The sequence below is a fragment of the Pocillopora verrucosa genome, chromosome 1 (assembly GCF_036669915.1).
Source record: "Pocillopora verrucosa isolate sample1 chromosome 1, ASM3666991v2, whole genome shotgun sequence".
In the NCBI taxonomy this organism is placed as follows: domain Eukaryota; kingdom Metazoa; phylum Cnidaria; class Anthozoa; order Scleractinia; family Pocilloporidae; genus Pocillopora; species Pocillopora verrucosa.
In genome coordinates, this window is record NC_089312.1 from 1347143 (window position 1) to 1367521 (window position 20379).

Below are 20379 nucleotides of genomic sequence, written 5' to 3' on the forward strand. Positions count from 1 at the left end.
CATTACCCACCGACAGAGAGGTGACTAGCCGTTAGATAAGATTAACTTGGAAAGGAAGTTTGAGTTTTTAACTTAAAAGTGATTCTGTCATTTATTGACAGTAGCCAGGAGAACAGCGCAAAGTATATGTCAATGTAAATACGAACATGGTTCTTCATTATCTTAACACGCTCTAGGTCTCCGCTTAAAAAAACCGCAATGCACGGGGATACAAGGGCGCACAACACTCAAACACCGGCCTAATGCAGGTAATATGGAAGCACATAATATCATGAGACGGAATATTTACTCGCTTCAGCATTATAAAGAAATGTGTGAGCTTATTGGCCCTTTTGATTACATCAGAGACGTGACAATTTCATTTAAAGGTATTAGACATGGTTACCCCTAACATTTGGTTTGGGCAACAAGTTCAAGTTCCTTGGAGTTGACGGTTACAACGTCGAACAGGTGTTGGTTCTCTTGAAGTCAATAATCAATTCTTTGCACTTCTCTGAGTTCAACTGAAGATGTTGTTAGCAGACCACTGCTCTAACGCTTTTACAGCGCTTTGGATTGCACTTCTACTACCCTTAGAATGATCAAAGCATGCATTTTTCGTACTGTCGCACTGAGATATCTCAGTTAAAAATTCTTAAGAAACCGGTTCAAACAAAAACAAAACAAAAAAAACATTATCGAATCTGATAGAGGTAGAGATAACAGGGCATCTTCGTAGGTGGGAGGAATGGACGGTACGGTATACCTTTTTTGTCCTGTTTATTTGTCAATATTGAATCGAGTCTTTTATTACAGTCACGAATGTAATAAGATATATAAGGTATTAGTATATACCACACAGGTGACAAGTACTTTTTGCGTGCGCTGATTGAAGTGATTAGCAAATAGTACTCACCTCCGGGCAGCCAAAGTGACAAATTTGCGCGTTAGCAATTTAATTTCTAACACTTTTTTTGATATATTGACGGGAATATATTTTTTGTTTTCTGTTTTGTATATACCAAAACAATTAAAAGTTGTGAATATTTACCTCACCGTTTTGCGGCCAGGCAAATATCCACCACTATTGACCTCCACTTCAATGAATAACTGTTAAATATCGGTCTAACGCTTGTCAGATTGAAATAGTAAAGTACGTACAATCAATTGGTATTGAGCTTTCCCTTTTAATTTCGATATGGTTATCCCTAAGGAATTTGCAGATACCCGGTTTCACCACTTTTGTCCCCTTTAAGGCACATTCTGTGATCTCCAATCAGACCACTTCCCGGAAAAAACCATCCTCCTCGAGGGGAGGGGGAGGTGGTAGAATTTTTCGAGCACTTACAGCATTTTACATTTTAGAAGATTTTCGATAAAATGTTGTTCTTTTTGTTTGTCAGATTAATGTTTCTTTAATAATGTGTTGGTGACTCACATCATGTCGATTATATTTCTAAAAATTCAAAACTGGCTGAAAGCACAATTGCTGCACAGATGTTAGAGAATGTGTACCCATAGTAACTTGGAATGAATGGACAGGGCTGTCGTTAAAATATTTATTCTAAGATAATGATCTGGAAAAGGCGGCTTTCTGTTTATGAGTTCATTGCTATTTAAAGGCCGCTCGATCTGAATCGAAGAGAGGGACAAGCGAAAATACATTTCAGGTATTTATTTATTTAAGTTTAAAAGGTCGATACAAGAAGAAAAACGATTAAACATCACTATAATATGACACAATAAACCGAGTAAAGGGCGGATCTTTGAATATTAAAGGACAAACGATTATTTTCATTTCCTCAATATTCAAACAAGACAGTTATGAATTACTAAATATATTTTTTTTATTTCAAGGGCTGATAAAGAAATTCATAGTTACTAAGATCTGCTATCAAGTCCTGCGCTTAAGCCTTAGAAAAGGGAGGATAAGTTATTGATTCTTCGCATACCACTTTTTAATTATTATTTAGACTTTCTTCGGTTGGATAATAACAGTAACACGTTTATTATTGGCGCCTTCACAGAAGCGGAAATACAGGTAAGAATAAACGAACCATCTGCGGAATCATATCATTGGAGAAAATGTAACTGTAAAGGCAGACGGGAAGTAAATTTTAAAAGAAGACCTTTATAACCCCTCCTTTCTGGCGTTAGGACATTTTTAAACTGTAGTAAATTGTTCTTTTTATCAAGTGCACTAAAATGTGATTCAGGAAGTTCTCCTTAAAGCCTCAGTTTAGCGCAGCGGTGACTTGAAAAAATAATATGCTCTCTGTGATACAGCTGCATCTTGTCGTTTTCCAATACTTTGTGAGGTAAACAGCCTCGGTATCTTTGATCTATGATTATTCAGCTAACATACAAGGCACCTAACCCGCCGAAAAATGTCTTATTTAATCAAATTCTTAAACTCACCTTTAATATTCAAACTTCCCCTGTGTCCAACAGCTGAAAACGGGAAGATGGCGTCTAGAATGATCCTCTGGGGCTTCAGTATTGCTTTCTGTAAGCACTGTTGTTTTTTTAAACAGAATATCAAATTTAGGGACTAAATATCTTATTTCCAAAGCATTAGAAATCGTTACCCTTTGGTTTTTGCTCACACGTGAATACCGCTTATGTAACGAAAATATTCAGGCCTACATAGGATGCACTCGTGAGATGGCGAGTGGCACGTGCACTGAGAAAATGCGGCGGAGAGCCTCTGCTAGAGAGAATTACTAAACTCAAGTTGCCGATCTCTGGTAAATTTTGAGACAACACAGTATCGAAGTTGATTTCCGCCTCTTTGTCGAGTCCGATCTTCGTTCCTCTCTGGGAAACACGACTTAACACGTGAGCTACAGACCACGTCCGTGACATGGTTATATGATTATAATTCAGCGCAAGTGATATTATAATTATTAATATTATTATATTTTGATACTACTATTCAGCGCAGATGATAAAAATCCAAAACAATTATCGATTCAACTCATTCAATTTTTACTGACTAAGTTGTACTAAAAAACAATCATCTCTAAAATCGTTAAAAAAAAACGCGCCTCATCCACGCTTAAAAGAGACTTCTATCCTGTTGTTGTTCGGAATCAAACGCGCGCCCGTGCAGTAATGTGATTTACTTTCGATATGGAAACAGTACGTCTGTCAAAAGGGCGTTCGATTAAAATTTCATTTGTGAAATCTCAATTGCAAACCAAAACATGGTAAGAGCGGATCAAATGCGTATCCTACGGAAAGCAATACCTAAATAACGATATCCAAGAGCTTAGAACGACTGAGGTTAAGTTCGTTGTGCATTTGTGTTGTTCCACTAAGCGCGCGAAAGCTTCTCGCCATTTAACATTATCTTTCGATAGCTTTGGTGAAATTGACTTCTCTCAAGATATGGGCGAGGAATCTCCCACTTTGTGCTCTCGTTTCCTCTTGATTTTGCAGTTGCGCTAATAATGGAAGTACGCCTTCAGAGAGTTGTTCCATCGTTCCGCTCAAGTAAACTTTTGCAGGCTCCAAAGGGACATTATGTGGAATTGAATTTCAGCTTGGAGACTTCACATGGAACACCATGCATTGATGATATGTATCTTGAGGTTCGTGATGGATACAGCAAGTCTGCCAATCTTCTTGGTGTATTTTGCGGAGGGAAAATGTCTGGTATTGTTCGATCCAGTGGACAGAACTTGTGGATCAGAAAATCAGATCATTTCGATGATTTTGGCAGGTTTCGGGGCTTGTACACCAACAAAACACTCAACTTTACAGGTATTGTCCTCTGAAATTACTAACTGAAACAATTCTAAAATGTTAATAAGTGGTCGCAACACGGAAGGAATAGATGGCAATCACGAGTACTCCAACTCATTTGGTAATTTCATTTATTTGTTTTCTTCCAGTTGAACCAAACCTAGACAAGGTGGCCAAAACTCAATTTGTTCTTTTCAACCAAACTTCATCTCTTTGGTGTCCAGCGCAGGGTGCACCAGCACCATTTATACTTTGGAGAAAGAACGGCATCATGGTACAGAACAGTACAAGTATCAAATATCAATTGACCATTACTGAAGAAAACGATGACAAGTACAGCTGTGAAGTGAAGAAACAGGACGATCTTGACAAAGAAGAAATCCGTCTTGTCATTGAAAGTGAGTTTTTTTCACAAAAAAATTAAGTGGGGTAAGTTTTAAAAGAAACTGTGGTGCAGCTGGTCGACCTAATGACTTATTTGTTTTGTCTTTCATTGGAATGGTATGAAGCGTTCACGAGATAACTAGATGGCAGCTATCATTTCAGAGTATTCTAATGCACACATTCAGATAGTACCACTAAAGAGCCTCATTAACTTTCAGTCAGTACATTTATATGGTCTTGCTTTATTCTAGGGTGCCCAGATCCCTGCCGATGTACAATTGCAGTTGGAATCATTGGCGCAGCTACTCGCATTGAATGTGGTGGAAAACACTTACAGTCAGTACCACGGCACTTGCCCTTTTCTACAACGAAATTGTAAGTGTTTTAACTCTTCTTCTTTTAGGCTTTTGTGAGGTGGCCGGAGTAGAATTGGCATCAAACTTGGCCTCAGAATTCTGAGGAAAACTAGGAAGAATCTAACATACGTTTTCGGAAAAAAAGGTTCTCTTCTAACACCTCTAATGGTGAAAATGACCGTCATTGTCAGTGTTAGAAATCACTGATATTTTGACAAAGTAAATGGAAGAGAAGTCATCCGCTGAAGTGAGGTAAAGAGCCCTTTGAACAGACTTCTGTCAGAGAATGTTTAAAGCCACGGGCCTTTTACATGTGAGTTGTTTGCAACTTAAACATAGCTACAGAAACGAACCGAATTCCCAAATGTTACCGACGATTTTAATGTGACATTTTTTGGCTACGTGATTTTAGTAGTTTATAACATCTAGACAGAATTTTTCAAATTCGTTTCACTATTCTAGCTTCTAACATTGCCTTGTCAAAACCGCTCTTCTCGATTATGAGTATGAATGTCACTAATTACATAGAAATCGTGGAAAGTTTCTTTTATTTTATTTTAAAAAAGGCTAATTAAATAAGAACGATTCTTGAAATTCAGCTAGCATCGAGCATCAACTTGTGAGTAGGAAGACTAAAAGTTCATAGTCGACCTATATATTTTTACTGTAAAATCCTTCTCCAAACTCTTGTTAATTCTAAAATACTCAAATATTATCGAACGACAACAAGTTGCCTAATAATTTAGTTACTAGTGAGTCAAGCCACAATCGTTTTGACAGAGAACCTTACTTTTTAGTTGATCACTGATCTAGGGTACCACAAGATATATATGTCAGCGACTGGGAATGATTCCATCACGTTTATATCCGTCGACGACGTAAACCAAACAAGTTCAGTAGTCGGTATACCCTTCTTGAGAGGGATTAGGTTATGTACACTTAAATTCCCTTGCGCATTATAGGTATTTAAACACGTTATGCGTTCTTATGTAATGGTATGACGCAGTTTTATTAAAAATTACAGATTTTTAGGCCAAAACAAGATCAAAAGGCTGCTTGGTAATTTATTTTCTGTATTGCTAAACCCGCAATAGTTATAAATAAAGAGTGGTTGTTTTACATTACCTATTGCGTAATCGTGTCGAAACGAATAATAATGTCGATAATAGTGTAATACACAAACCGATTACTGTGCAAGGACCCACCATGATGATGAACATGGAAAAAATATGGCACAAACTGCAAAGAAAACGTTAAAAAACCATTTTGAATCTTATGTGAATGTTGTCGTAGAAACTTGCGTGGAAACCAGATAAAGAGGATATCAGCTGAAGTCTTCAAAAACAACTCCGAGTTGGCCTTCTTGTAAGTAACCAGTAAACATTAAATCTACTATTAGTTTGGTCTCGATTCACCCGCCATTTTCGAAGAGTTATGTCACTTACTAACTCTGTGAGAAAAAGGTTTTCTAGCCGAGTAGTTTTTGTTATGTGTCTGGAACGCATTTTAAAAAATGCCTAACTAAAATCCATGATGTATCCTTTTTGTAGGAGCTTAGCAGGGAACCAGATAAAGGAGCTACCAGCGGGAGTCTTCAGTAACAACAACAAGTTGCAAAACTTGTGAGTAGGAAAACTAAAAGTTCATAGTCGACCTACATATTTTTACTGTAAAATTCTTCTCCAGACTACCTTTGTGTGGAGAGGTTCTCTAACTGAGTAGTTTCCGTTATCTGACTGGAAGGCATTTCAAAAATGCCCAACTAAAATCCATCATGCATCCTTTTGTAGGAGCTTAAGATGGAACCAGATAGAGGAGCTAGCAGCGGGAGTTTTCAGCAACAACAAGATGTTGCTCAACTTGTGAGTAGGAAGACTAAAAGTTCATAGTCGACCTACATATTTTTACTGTAAAATCCTTCTCCAATCTCTGAATGTTGAGGCTCGTGCAGCAGCACTATTGGTAGGAACCTCACAACAACTCCTATTGCAACCATGCGAGCGCTTACAAATGGTGATGTCAGCAGCTGTTCAACCATTTTAGGGACTTAGGCCACAACCAAATAGGGAGCTACCACGTAAAGTCTTTCATAACAACCCACAGTTGGTCGTACTGTAAATAACTAATCTCAATGCTTTTCACGATTATATATTCTGTTTTTCTGAGTTTATTTGTTTTATTTGCATATGGGAGATTTCCTGCATGGACGGTGCTAGTCAGGGAAATTTCTTTTTTATATTGCAAACCTGTTAATTGACCGATGTACAATTTCTCTCCAACAATGGAAGGTATTTCAAAAATGCTCAACTAAAACCCATCATGTATCCTTTTTGTAGGAGCTTAAGAGGGAACAAGATAAAGGAGCTACCAGCGGGAGTCTTCAGTAACAACAACAAGTTGCTCAACTTGTGAGTAGGAAGACTAAAAGGTCATAGTCGACCTACATATTTTTACTGTAAAATCCTTCCCCAAATTCTTGTTAATTCTAATATACTCAAATATTATCCAACGACAACAAGCTGTTTAATGATTTAGTTACTAATAAGTCAAGCCACAATCGTGTTGAAAGAGGAACCTTAACGTTTAGCTGACCACTGATCTAGAGTACTAGAAGATACATATGTGAGCGACTGGGGTTCCATCACGATTGGGTACCTCGACGACGTGAACCAAACAAGTTCAGTAGTCGATATACCCTTCTCGAGAGGGGTTAGGTTATGTCCACTAAAATATCCTTGTCCAATATAAGTAATTAAACACGTTATGCGTTATTATGTAATAGAATGTTTTATTAGCAATTACAGATTTTTAGGCCGATACAATATAAAAAAAAGCTGCCTAGTAATTTATTTGCTGAATTACTAAACCTGCACTGGCTATAAGTGAAGAGTGGTTGTTTTACAATAACTATTGCGTGATCGTGTCGAAACGAATAATAATGACGATAATGGTGTAAAACACAAACCGATTACTGTACAACCAACAGAAAATAGATTTAAAAAACCTGCAATAGCAACAATTTTTAACTGAAATCAGGGAATATCTTTTCCTAGGGAATTGGGTAACAACCAGATAAACGAGCTGCCACCTGGAGTCTTCAATAACAACACTGAGTTGATCTCACTGTACGTAACCTGCCTGTTTTGATAATAGCCTTTGATGTTCCAAGAGTTTAATCTTATTATTACCTAAATGTGATCAAGAAGATCCTGAAGCTTGGTAGGTGTAGTCAGCCATGAAGAGGGTGGAAGAGAGTGGGACAGTTCATAGATGGACGGAGTTACACAGAAAAGAGTAACCTGCCTTAATTACACAATCCTTTCAGTTTCATAAATTATCATATCTTAGCGTCTGACGTTTGTCCACGTTTAGTAAATTCCATTTTCTATTCCTTTTATAACTTTGTTTTATTTATCAAGCGTTCTCTCTCAGAACAGGCTTTGCACTTCGCACTTCTTTTCACACCAATAATACAGTCAAATGCGAACAAGATTTATACTTTACCAAGGCGTGTTGAAAAAAAGCTTTCTTACCTTACAGTTGGTTACACGGCAACAAGATCAAGAATTTGACCAGCAATGCATTGTCCCAGTTAATTAAGCTGCAGTCACCACTCACATCATTATCCAAATAGTGCATATTCCTTTTCATCGATCACATCCTTCAACCCTTAAATATCTGCGTAGCACAGAGACCGATAAAGAACGCCCGCAACCAATGATCAAAGATATAACGGCTAAATCTAACAACAAACAAGATCTGGGTAACAAGTTCAGATACTCCAAAATCCTCTACGCTGCATGCTCTCGTCACCCCAAAGGTAGTCGAAGTGCAACTGTAACATCCAGCAGTAAAGCAGTGGTCGAATAAAACATCGAAATACAAACTGGTGGAATACAAAACTAAAATATCCCAGCTCACAATTTAACAAATCCTGGTTTCAATCTCATTTTCAAAGTTATCAATCCTGTTACATTCACAAATTGTTTAGAAGGAAAAAATTTATCTTTTATCGCCATATCATGGTCCTGAATTTTGCCAGATATCTGAATGGCTTAATTTTCATGTTCCATTACATTGCAGAGGAACAAAATTTACCTGCTAATTTACAATAAGACAATAATATTGAGAAGTTACGCGGTGATATATCTATGGGTCCAGCTGCAGAACTATCAAGTTGAAACCCAGTTTGTAATTTTTTAAAAATATCTTTCAAAAAATATTTTCGAAAAATTTTTAAACAAACTTTTAAAAACTAAACTAGTGAATAGTTTTCTGCGAACAGTAGTTGTAAAACTTGTTTATTCTGCGACATGTTTCGTCTAAACGTTGGCCCCCAAATATTTTCTCACTACTTCGAATGTTTCTGTTTGTAAGTCCGGCCGAGCCTATATGGTCATTGGGCCCAGTAATAACCATAGTGTGACTTATAAATACAAGCCTTTAGCATTAATCCGCAAAATTCCCTTAAGAAGTCTATGAGAGTAAGAATTAAGAAGAATAAAGAAGTTTTACAACTACTGTTCACAGAGTGCTGCTCACTAGTTGAGTTCTCAAAACATATATTTATTTTTCACTCGACAGGATAAGAATTGTTGCACTAAACACATCTACATTATATTTTTTGCCGTTTGTTTAGTAATCGATGAGGGTACCCTAAGAAGATCGATCCGAGCCAATTCGGCATTACTCCAAAATGTTTTGCGCTGCATGGTCTCAGCTCCCTAAAGGTAGTCGAAGTGCAATCCAAAGCGCTGCAACTTGCAGCAGTAAAGCAGTAGTCAGCTTACAACAATCTTCAGATGAACTCAGATGAGTGCAAATAATTGATTATTGACTTCAAGAGAACAAACACCGGTTCGACGCCGTAACCGTCAACTCCAAGGACCTTGAACTTGTTGCCCAAACCACATATCAGGGGTAACCACGTCTAATAACTTTCAATGGAATTGCTAAGGGCCAATTAGCTCACACATTTCTTGATCTTGCTGAAGCGAGAGAGTGTTCCGGCTCATGATATCATGTGCTTTTTTATATCTTACCTGCATTAAGCTGATGTTAGAGTATTGTGCCCCCTTGCATTACCTACTTATTTAAGCGAACACTTTAAGCGTGATCAGAAATGCGCACTTTCTCATTATTTCTCCTGGCCTTCCATATCATTACAATCGAGCATTTTCTAACATCAGAAGTTTGAAATACAGGCGCAAAAAACATGGCTATAAATTCTTTCACTCAGACGTATCTAATACTGCGCATAAACTCCATCATCTGCTACCACCCAAGGGTATTCAGAGGTACAATTTGAGCCCGGCTAGCACTAGTCGTTTCACGAACATATTTGTTCCATCCATGTCCATTTAGTGAAATTTTTATGCGTTATAATCATTTTATATTACGTGAAGTTATTATTTTATGAATGTACATATGACTTAAACTTTTTTTAAATTTCATGTAATTCAGCCTTAGGAGGCCGCGAATCTGAATATTTCAATAAACTCTCTCCCACATCTCTCTCTCTCTCTCTCTCTCTCTCTCTCTCTCTCTCTCTCTCTCTCTCTCTCTCTCTCTCTCTCTCTCTCTACCTTTCCCTCCCCCTTGAGTTCTGAACTGACCAATGCGTGGTCCTCCGCGGTAGTTTCCTCATACTGTCTTCTTTTCGTGTGAATACATTCCGACTGATGTTATTTTTTTCTGAATTTTCTGAAAGTTCTAATGCATTTCCCCTTGAAATTTCCAGGGATCTGTCTAAAAATACGGTTGAGAATCTGCCACAAGACGTCTTTAGCAACCAAACAAATCTCGAAAAGCTGTAAGTCAACAATAAAAACATTACAAACAAAAACAGCCACGACAAGGAAAGCGGTTCTCATCCTAAGCATGTTCGAGTTGCGAAAATTTCTCAATTTCTGTCTTAACCCTTTCACTCCCAAGATCTCATCAGTAATTCTCCTTACTATCTGCCGTACAATTTTTATGATGTTAGCTTGGAGAATTTGGTATTGGATCAACTAAAAGTCCCCTGATCGCTATTTTTCTTTATTCTCTTGTCTGCTTGATAATACATTGACACGGTAAGGAGAAATTCCCTCTTAGTCACTCATGGGAGTTAAAGGGTTGAATTCACAACGCAAGAAATAGACGTTTTGATCTTAAACTTGAGTTTTAATTACACTAATGTTATCAAATTATGTCTCTCCACTTGATCTAATTAAACATGTTCACCAAATGTATCCCACTGAATGAATGCCAATGATATATCTTTCTGTCGTTTGCGTTGGAAAAATTACCGTCAATCTTACCAGTTGCAATCGTAAGCTACGGGAACCATTTTGTTTTGCCGTTAAACGCAAATGACAGATGTTTTCCACGTACTGAAACCTATCATTCGTCAATATCTGGCTTACTGTTTCGTACTTGCAGGTTTTTATCCAAAAACCAAATTGGAGAATTACCATCAACGATATTTGTTAACCTGACCAAGCTTAAGACATTGTGAGTAGCGATGGAAATCTTGAAATATTAATTAGCTGACAGTCGATTGATTGATTTATCGATTTGGGAAATAAAACAGTAAGAGAACATTGTAAAAGATCCTTAATGTCAAATTACGGAAAAGAATTGTGACCATGTTTAAATTGCTTTCGAACTGGACGATTTTAGAGCTATGTGAGATCTAGGATGGATCAGTTTAATTAATCGAGGATTGCTCTCGTTTTGCTTTCACCACCCCTATCAATAATCTAAAAACATGCGCCGCCTTTTCAACCAATTGGATTCAAAGCTAAAACCAAGTGCTGTCATCAATTTTTTTTCCTTTTAATTGGTTGTTGAGGTTACTTTGGCTTGGGGTGGAGAAATCGTAATCAAAAGGCACGCTAGATACGTTGGAACCGATTCAAATTTCAAATTAAGAAGAAGGTTGGTCACTAACAGGTTTCTGTTTCACAATTTAACAGAAAAATAGAGAAAAATAATTTAATAAAGCTCCATCCAAAACAATTTCGCGGACTGACACAGCTGTCTGAGCTGTAAGTATTTTATGTATGATTCAGTTTTCTATGGGTCTGGTTTCTGCATGTAAGCTGACTTTGACTGATTGACAGACTTTTTCCTCATCGCAATTTCCTGCAGAAAACGCTGAACCGATCACGTTTTCCATATTTAAGAAAATTTAAGGCCCTGTGTCACAACTTCCCAATCTTTTTCCTGAATGGATAATATAAATGCATGCGGAGGGTCTGTGGAGATTGCTGGAAAACCTATAAGCCGGGTTGGATATGATGTAGACAAATTTTCAGTAACAACTTGTTCATGAAGTTCCTGCAACGACGATGCTCCTCTCGAAAAGTCAAAAAACTGAAAAAAATGTATGTGATTACATTAAAAATGTTTGTAAATTTTCTTGCTACTTATGAAAAATGTCATCGATGTCCCGTTCTTTAATTCCTGAAGTTCGCCATGCATTTCACTTTCTTCCTTTCCTCATTAGCTATCTGTCGGGAAACAAACTCAGAAATTTGCCAGAAGGAATTTTCAAAGGCCTAAAGGGGCTTGAGATTCTGTAAGTAGAATATGAAATTCATTTGTGCTTAATGTGATCGAAGTGGTATCTCAGTACCTTCTAATAATCGTACTTATCAGTTTGAGAGGCGTACATCAATGCACAAAAATTATATCATAGCTAATTGTTTTCTTTTCATCTTTTTTGTAAGAGAACTCTTTGACAACGAATTGAGGAAAGTCTCTATCGACAACTTCAACGAAATCAGGCAGTTAAAAATTCTGTGAGTGTTTAATTTTTATTAATGATAAAATTAGAATCAAATTATGAAAGACACTGACTGCCATCAAAGGTTCAGTTAAGAAAATAATCAAAGGGAGTCTGTGGCCAACTCGTGGAAAAAGAATTAAAGAGATCTGTGCTTGTAAAGTTACTATCACTAAACTAAGGTGTTTAAAAAAGGTAGAAAGTAGAACCATTGCAAGTATAGAAATTATAGCACTTGAGTATGTGATGGAAACCCCCCGGGGGGAGGTACATGAGTCATTTTTTACTGGATATATGCAGCTGGCTTCTCAGAACCTCTGCCGTATTTCAGCCCATGTTGTGGCCAATTATAGACCCCATCTTTGTCCGCTTTTGGGCGAGACCGGAATGGTTTTGGAGCCGTTTATTAAATATTGAAATACGGTAACAACTTTTTTACCGTGAATCTTCTTCCTAATAAATCCTTACTTGCCATAATTTTCTTACGCCTAAAATCTCAAAAATGTGTAACCCCATTCAAGTATCTCTATTGAAAATAGCTGAAAATGCAACGCCGTAAAAGTTAATGCAGTCGTGAAAGTGCGACCCTATCCAGCGGCACATTGTTCGCCCATCTCTAGGAATTTCAACCCTCACCCCCCCCCCCCCCGCCTCCCCGTCCCCCTCTCTGAATTAATATGTGGTAGAAATGGCAAAGAGTGACAAAGCAAAATATCGCACATAATCACTCCAGGTTGACAGTAACCATTCTACCTTTCACTACTCAGACCGTGATTGCAGCATTCCCACGTGCGTAACGTGCTTGTGACTTCTGGGAAACACACCCGTGTTACACCAAAAAAACCCATGTGAAGCAGGAGAGGCCGATTACTCGCAATTTCTTGTAGTTTTGAATTTCTCTTTTGTTCTTCAGTACACGCATATGCTTGTATTTATTTACACGGATGCGATAGAAATTAACTGGAAAGCATTCCTTGAAATAAATAGTCGTCGTGTGTTTTGAGCGACAAAGATCGTCAAGTGATCAAAACAACACTGGCCAGATTATGGTCATGTGCTCGGCAACCAATCATAAAATGATATTTCATTGTTACCATCAAAACAGTCACGTTTGCTTAGGAAAACATCAAAACGAAACGACCATAACGAAAAGACCGAAATTGGCCTAGCTGCCGAAACGTCCAAAACAAAAATCCCTGAAACGAAAGAAATAATACTATAAATTAACATTTTAATTCTGTCATGAGAACATGTATCCGTGGGAATTTCCATGTCAGCAGCTTGTTCTGTCACTCACTAACTCTTCGTGATTCTCGCTGCTCCTCGTTATGTTTAGCGCATGGACGATTCGACAACCCTTCGTACTTGGTCTTGATATTGATCTTAGCACTAATCTGAAACATTCGAAGTCTATTTCAATTTAGTAAATGTCGAAACAGCCGTGTCAAGACAATAAACTTCGCAGCGATCGATGCAATCACAATGGCGTTAGGACTTCGGACTTCTTCGGAAGTAGAGATTTCGAATTCGGAGCGACTAATTGCGACTTATTACGAAGAGTCCAAGCTAATTTGCATATCCTAAAGTGCCCACAACTCGATTCTTCGCTATCGCGTATCTGCGAGTTAAAAAAGCACAAATCGATATACTAAGTTTGAAGCAACACTCCAGAAATGCTCTTCTATTCACTGATTTCATCCTTATATTCTTGTCTTTAAATATCTTATTTTCAGATATTTGCATTATAACTACATAAGGGAGATTCCCTACGGATTTTTTAAAGATTTGAAGGATATATTACGAGTGTAAGATTTTGATGTGACTTATTTGATACATTTACAGTTTATTAGCTGAGCTATATGAATAGGAAGCGTCTGGGGGCTCCTTTAATTCAAATATTTGCTAGCCCAGAGCTTTAGGCAAATGAGTTAGTGGTTTCTATACTTTATACTTTGGTCGGTATTCTTACCCTATCGACGACTTTTATAACAACTCCATTTTGTTGGGTAATACGCCTCACAAAGACTGCTATTGCGCACTACATTGCTTTATAATATTGCAAGAAAATTTTTGAACATATTCAATGAAGATTCATAGTCACAAAAACCCCCATATGAGGAAATGAATTATGATGGACTGATCTCGCGTTACCTTTGTGCTCTTAGGGTATAGGCTTTTGGTTTTATCTTTCAATTTATCCTTATGAACTGAATAGCATCAAATGTTACGGTTGCAGGAGTTTGGACACAAATCTGATGTGTTGTCATATGCACAAGGAGGACGCTGAATGTGCTTTCATTGATAACGACGACTTTGCCAACTGTGAGAGCATGTTTAAGAATTCTGCCCCGAGAAAGAGTATCTGGGCGATAGGAATCTTTTCTCTGGTGGGTGCAGTGTTTGTTATCACGTGGCGAGTAATCTTTAAAGAAAAGAACGTGGTACAGTCTATCATGTTGCTCCACTTAGCAGTGTCCGATGGTTTGATGGGTATTTACCTGGTCTCTATTGGCACTAAAGATCTGTTGTGGAGAGGAGAGTATTACTTGCACAACTTCCAGTGGAGGTCTGGTTTGTCTTGTCAAATAATTGGAGCGATCTCCCTCTTGTCAAGTGAGGTGTCGGTTATGATGATGACTCTGATATCTGCTGATCGGCTTAAAAATATTGTGTTTCCTTATCAGGGTGCTTCTCTGAAACCAAAGGCAACACATATCCTATGCATCATCATATGGGCAATTGGCTTCCTTATGGCCTTTTTGCCCATGTTTGGTATTCAGTATTTTGAAGACCCTTTCAGGTACCATAGTTATTATGGTAGAAGTGTGGTATGTCTGCCCTTGCAGCTTACTTCTGATAAGCAAGTAGGTTGGGAGTATTCTGTCGCTATCTTTCTCGCTTTGAATTTTGCTTTTTTCTTGTTCATCATGGGTGCTTATCTCATGATACTAGTCAAGTCTTACTTGTCTAGCCGGCGACTGGCCCGTCAGGGTACTGAAAGAGAGATCCAGGCCAGAAGAGCAAACTTTAGGAGGGAAACGGCTCTTGCAAGGCGGGTGTTTTTCATCATCCTGAGTGATTGTGTGTGCTGGATGCCGGTGATAGTGATTGGTATGAGGACCATCATTGAGAAGTCTTACAAAGCGCAAAGAGACCTCGCTGTCTGGATTGCTGTGTTTGCCCTTCCGATCAACTCGGCCTTGAATCCTATCCTGTACACCTTTTCAACAGAACAGGTAATTATGCGCTTTTAATCCATTATAAGTAATGAAGATAATATTTTAGATCCGTAAGTAGATTAATAATGGCTAGTTACAGGAAGGGTAATAGTTTTCAGCCGACTCGAAGCAGTTTATAATTTTGCTCAAGGCTGCTCTCTTTACCTACAATTGACATTGAAATGTTTTAAAAGCATTGCACAGGAGAAATTCGTTAGTTTCTATTTTGTCATCGGAGCCCAGTTCAAGGAAGCGAGCGAAATCTCGATTACTTTTGGCTATTGCGTATCCAGGTCAGAGGCATTCTGAAGAACAAAATGGAAAAAGGTTGGAACTACTTGAAGACCGTTTTCACCTGCTGTAGTTGTGATCAGGAAGGTGCGATGTAATTATCACATATTTGAAGAAGTAAAAATACAGCTAACAGCTCCTAATAAGAAATAAACCGAACAACAGTGTAAACTAATAGATTGCTGCAAATATAGTTTTTGACTGATTCATTCAGTCACTCGTTCATAAATCAATTCACTCATGCATGCATGGAGGCATTCATTCAATCATTTATTCACTCGTTCGCTCCTTCGTTCTTCTATTAGTCGCTTCATTTGTTGTACGAACCACTCGATCATCGACTTTTCTTCGTTTTTCTTCTTTAAAACGCCAAGGAGATGGGGAGCAACCGAACCAACAGGGAATAGAAGACAACGAACAACAAGGCGGCGAGGGAGGTAAATCCTAACGCGTATTTCTGGAAACATGGTGAAAACTGTAAATGAGGGAAATAAAGGGCGATCTGTGAAAAATATTTCCATATATCGTCTTCATTTTAAGGAGAAGGTGGGGGTGAACAAATGGAACTGGTACATGTTGGTGTGCATCATCCCTTACTGGGAGGGCTGCAGTTTTCTAATCCAATGTAATTCTTGTCTACAAGAAAAATACCGTGTTGAATTGTTCATTGCTGATCTGTTTGTTTTGAATTGTTTCCCTAATGATTTTATTGTGTGCTCTGTTACCGGAGGGATCTTTGACCCCTGGATACTTTCATACTCACAAATAGAGTTTATTATTATCTTTACAGTTAATCATCCAACCTTCTTTCATCTGTTCGTTACGTTAATCTCAAATTCTAGAACCCATTCCTTCTTTCGTTTGTTAGTACTTTCGTTCTCTCTATTATTTGTATGATTCCTGTTTGTTTTTTTCATAAATCTCTTTTCGTGTTTTTTTTTCTTTACAAAGGCCAAGGAGAGGGAGAGCAAGTGAACCAGCACGGAATGGAAGACAATCAAGAACATGGCGGCGATGGAGGTAAAACCCTTTTAGGTGTCAATTAACATATCATGAAAATTTTAACTAAGCGTACAGGGTTAGTCTGTGTACATTTTTTATCTACTCTCTTTTTTCAAGGAGAAATTGAGAGTGAAGAAATTGAACTGGCAAGTGTTGGTGTGAATCATCCACAACAAGGTAAGGCTAGAGTTTCTAATTCAATGTCAAGTTTTCAATGCTATTCTGTTAGTTTATATTGTACCTCTGGTGATTTTGTAATGTGTCCTCTATAACTGAAGGAACTGTGACTTTAGGATATTTCTTTACACACATAAAGTTTACTATTATCACTTTAATTACCCAATCTTTCTTGTCCATTACGTTTTAATTGTTTGAAATTGTAAATCTCGTTCTGCGTTCGTTACAAAATTTCTTATTTGTTTCTTGACTCGTTCACAATTTTTTTTCTTTGCTTTCTTTAAAAAGGCCAAGGAGATGGAGAACAACTGAACCAACAGGGCATGGAAGACATTGAACAACATGGCAGCTTGGGAGGTAAGACATTTTTTCTTTTTAAAGAACACAGTACGGACATCATGAAAACTGAGAATGACAATACAGTGGCAATCTCTGACTATATGTTTTATTTAATATTTTTTTTCCAGGGGAAGTCGAGGGTGTAGTTATCGAAGTGGCAAATGTTGATGTGCATCATTCACAACAGGGTAGGCTAAAGTTTTTCCTCTTATGTCATCTTTATAGAAACAACAGTTCCGTACAGAAGTTTTCATTGCTGTTCTGTTAGTTTATATTGCCAAGACTCTACAATATGTTGTATTAATGGTAGTTTTTTATTTTTTTCTGTACCTCTGGACGGATCTGGAACAGCTGGATGTTCTCATAGACACAAATCAATAAAGTTAATTTACATCATTACATTTATCCAACATTCATCGTTTATTACGTTAGTTCTAAATTCTACCAATCTCGTGTTCTAAGACAATTTTGTCAGGTTTAAAAGTTTTTTAAAAATTTCTTTGTCTCCAGTCATTGTCATTATCTGAAATACAGAAAAAAAATAGTCTAACTTGATTCTGAAACAATCACCGATACTAAGATAATGGAGAATAAGGTACAATATTGTTTATTATTCTAAAACACAAAAGAATGACAGTATTTACCTTTTTGTTTCAAGGAGGACTTGATGAAGCCGAAAGAATCGAACCGGCACCTATTGGGTATGATGATCCAAATCAAGGTAACTTTTCTTACCTTCTTTATTAAAAATCTATAGCCTATCATTTCCATGAGAAAATTGGTCGCTATTCTTTGTTTGCTTGACAACTTATCCAGTGTTGCTGTATTAGAAATGGACGGACCTTCTAAGGAATGTCAAGCTCTCCTGTGTATCGATCAGTTAAGAATCTCATTACCTCCCTCACGCATTGCTAAGCTCTGAATAAAGTAGCTTTTAATTTCTCAGCTAGCTTTCTTACCCCTAAAACTGGTGGTCAAGTCAAAGAATATCAATTATCCTCAAAGAAGATCAAGAGATAAAATTCTTTAATGCAAATGAGCGAAATTTGGGTGCAATAAGTTGAGATTTTCCATAATAGGTTGCATATAGACTCATGTAATTCTTATTTGGAAGCTTTAACATTCCTAAGCAATTCTTTCAACAAATTGTCGAGCAAAAGATGAAAATGACAACACACTAAAGAAATCCCTAAGTTTGACATCCATCGATTACGTGTAATATTACAAGTGTTTGGTACCTGGTGAATGCAATGTCACGACCACGAAAGCAACGTATTTCGGGTTTTTTATCCGTTTTAATTTGGCTTTGGGTTCGTTTGGCAAAGAGGGCAATGTTCTGGTGCGCATTTCGAGGAGTCCTATCATTATTATATCCTCTTCTTTCGCCGACATCTTGCAGAAAAATTTTTTAAAATTTTTTTCGTTCCTATTTTTATTCATTTTTCCTTTATTTGCTGTTTCATCAAATAAAACATATTTGCTTCGAATTTATTTGGAATACCTCGGTAAAAACAAACAAGCAAACAAACGAACCAACCAACAAAGCAAAACAAAAAGCAGCTAATTCGGTTTATTTCTTCAGCACTACCCTGCGGATTACCCTACATTTCTCTGTTTATTTCTGTCTTTTTTTAATTAACACAGAACAAGGAGGGCGAGAACTTGAACTTTCTGAGTCTCTTAAACGACGTAATTTTCTCTCGGGCTCACAGTGACCTCAATCACAAAATTAAAGTTCCGATTACAACAACCGGAAGAAGTCTCTTAATAAACGCAAAGAAATTTCGTATCACGTATTTGAATCAGATGGAAAGTTGAGTTCACAGAAAAATTGTTTTTCTTTCTGCACCACACAATTAGATACATTATGGTGCACAGAAAAATAATAAAAACTCTATGTTCAAATTAAAGTTAATAAATACTATAAACCATTCTCCTGAATGCTGTACATGAAATAACAGAATCATCCTACAGTCCAGCAAATACAAGTTCCTCCAAGTTGATCCTATTACATAGAAGCGAATTTTCAAAAGATTTACATTTAGAATGTCGTTAACCAGTGCCATCGAGTTAAGCAGTTGCCACAGTGTATTAAGTACCTCATCAAATATGTGATTTTATTTACTTTGTTCTTTTCATGTTAGGAAAACGGAACCAGAGTTTGAAAAAAGGAGACGATAAATTCAGGCATTCCACCGAAAAGAAGTAAGTGGTGAGCAGCGGGATATACACAAGTTCACATATCTTGAGAGAGACATCCTGTTCGTATCAAACTAACCGCTGAATTATTTTAATTACTGGCTTATTTGCCCACCAGGAAGCTCCTTAACCTACTGGCTAAACGGTTGAAATAGTGACTGTCGCTAGCGGACTTACCTTACTGATTGAATGACTCACTAATTTTCCTACTCACTGATTAACCAGCCGACTGACAGACTGTTTGACTTACTTACCAAAATGACTAAGCAACTTTTCAACCGACCGACTGACTACTTGACCAACTGACTGAACGAATGCTGGTCAATCACCAGAACAACTGATTGACTGTTTCACTGACTGCTATGTGTGTGCCCAACTTAGCAGCCAACCGAAAGATTGATTGATAGTCTGTTTTACTGACTGACTGACTGAGTAAATGACAGAACGGGGCTTTTTACACAAATGATTTTTTTGCAAATGATTTTTTTGTTTTTTGTTTTTTTTTTGTTACAGACGAGGGAAAAAATCAAGATTTTCAACGCGTCGAAAGTCACCTCCGGCTACCGAAGTTGTCCTTGAAGAACACACTTTTGAAGAGGACACAAAACTGTAAGCAGTTAAATTCGAGGAAATTATTACAAATTCTAAGCAATTTAACAAGAAGAAATGGCAATTAGAAATCCACAATCTCGTTTTTTTTTTTTTATTAAGCGTATAAGATACTCGAGATAGAAAAAAACTGTTCTGTTAATTTTGTAATCTTTGGCTGTCTTTAAAACATCCCTAACAAACCGATTTTTTTTCTAACGATAAGATATGTCAATTGGCTAAACGAGAGGATGTAATACCAAGAACTGTTATGGGAAGTAATTATGAAATAGAAGTTTCCGGAAATGTTTAGAATGCCTGTTTACGG

At 37.4% G+C, this 20379-nt stretch overlaps 1 protein-coding gene across 1 annotated transcript; it reads left to right on the top strand.

The window, feature by feature from the left end:
• The first annotated feature begins 1627 nt into the window (after positions 1-1627).
• On the top strand, positions 1628-20138 carry LOC131786171 (relaxin receptor 2-like). The gene is made up of 24 exons (XM_066174626.1): positions 1628-1649; positions 3421-3744; positions 3876-4124; positions 4362-4485; positions 5760-5831; positions 6017-6088; positions 6257-6328; positions 6803-6874; positions 10207-10278; positions 10890-10961; positions 11426-11497; positions 11959-12030; positions 12182-12253; positions 13971-14042; positions 14474-15473; positions 15749-15833; positions 16052-16183; positions 16698-16766; positions 16866-16925; positions 17214-17282; positions 17393-17452; positions 17923-17985; positions 19409-19469; positions 19977-20138. Exons 2-24 carry the CDS (start codon positions 3432-3434, stop codon positions 20074-20076), a joined length of 3105 nt encoding a protein of 1034 aa, XP_066030723.1. The 5' UTR covers positions 1628-1649; positions 3421-3431; the 3' UTR covers positions 20077-20138.
• The last annotated feature ends 241 nt before the right edge of the window (positions 20139-20379 follow it).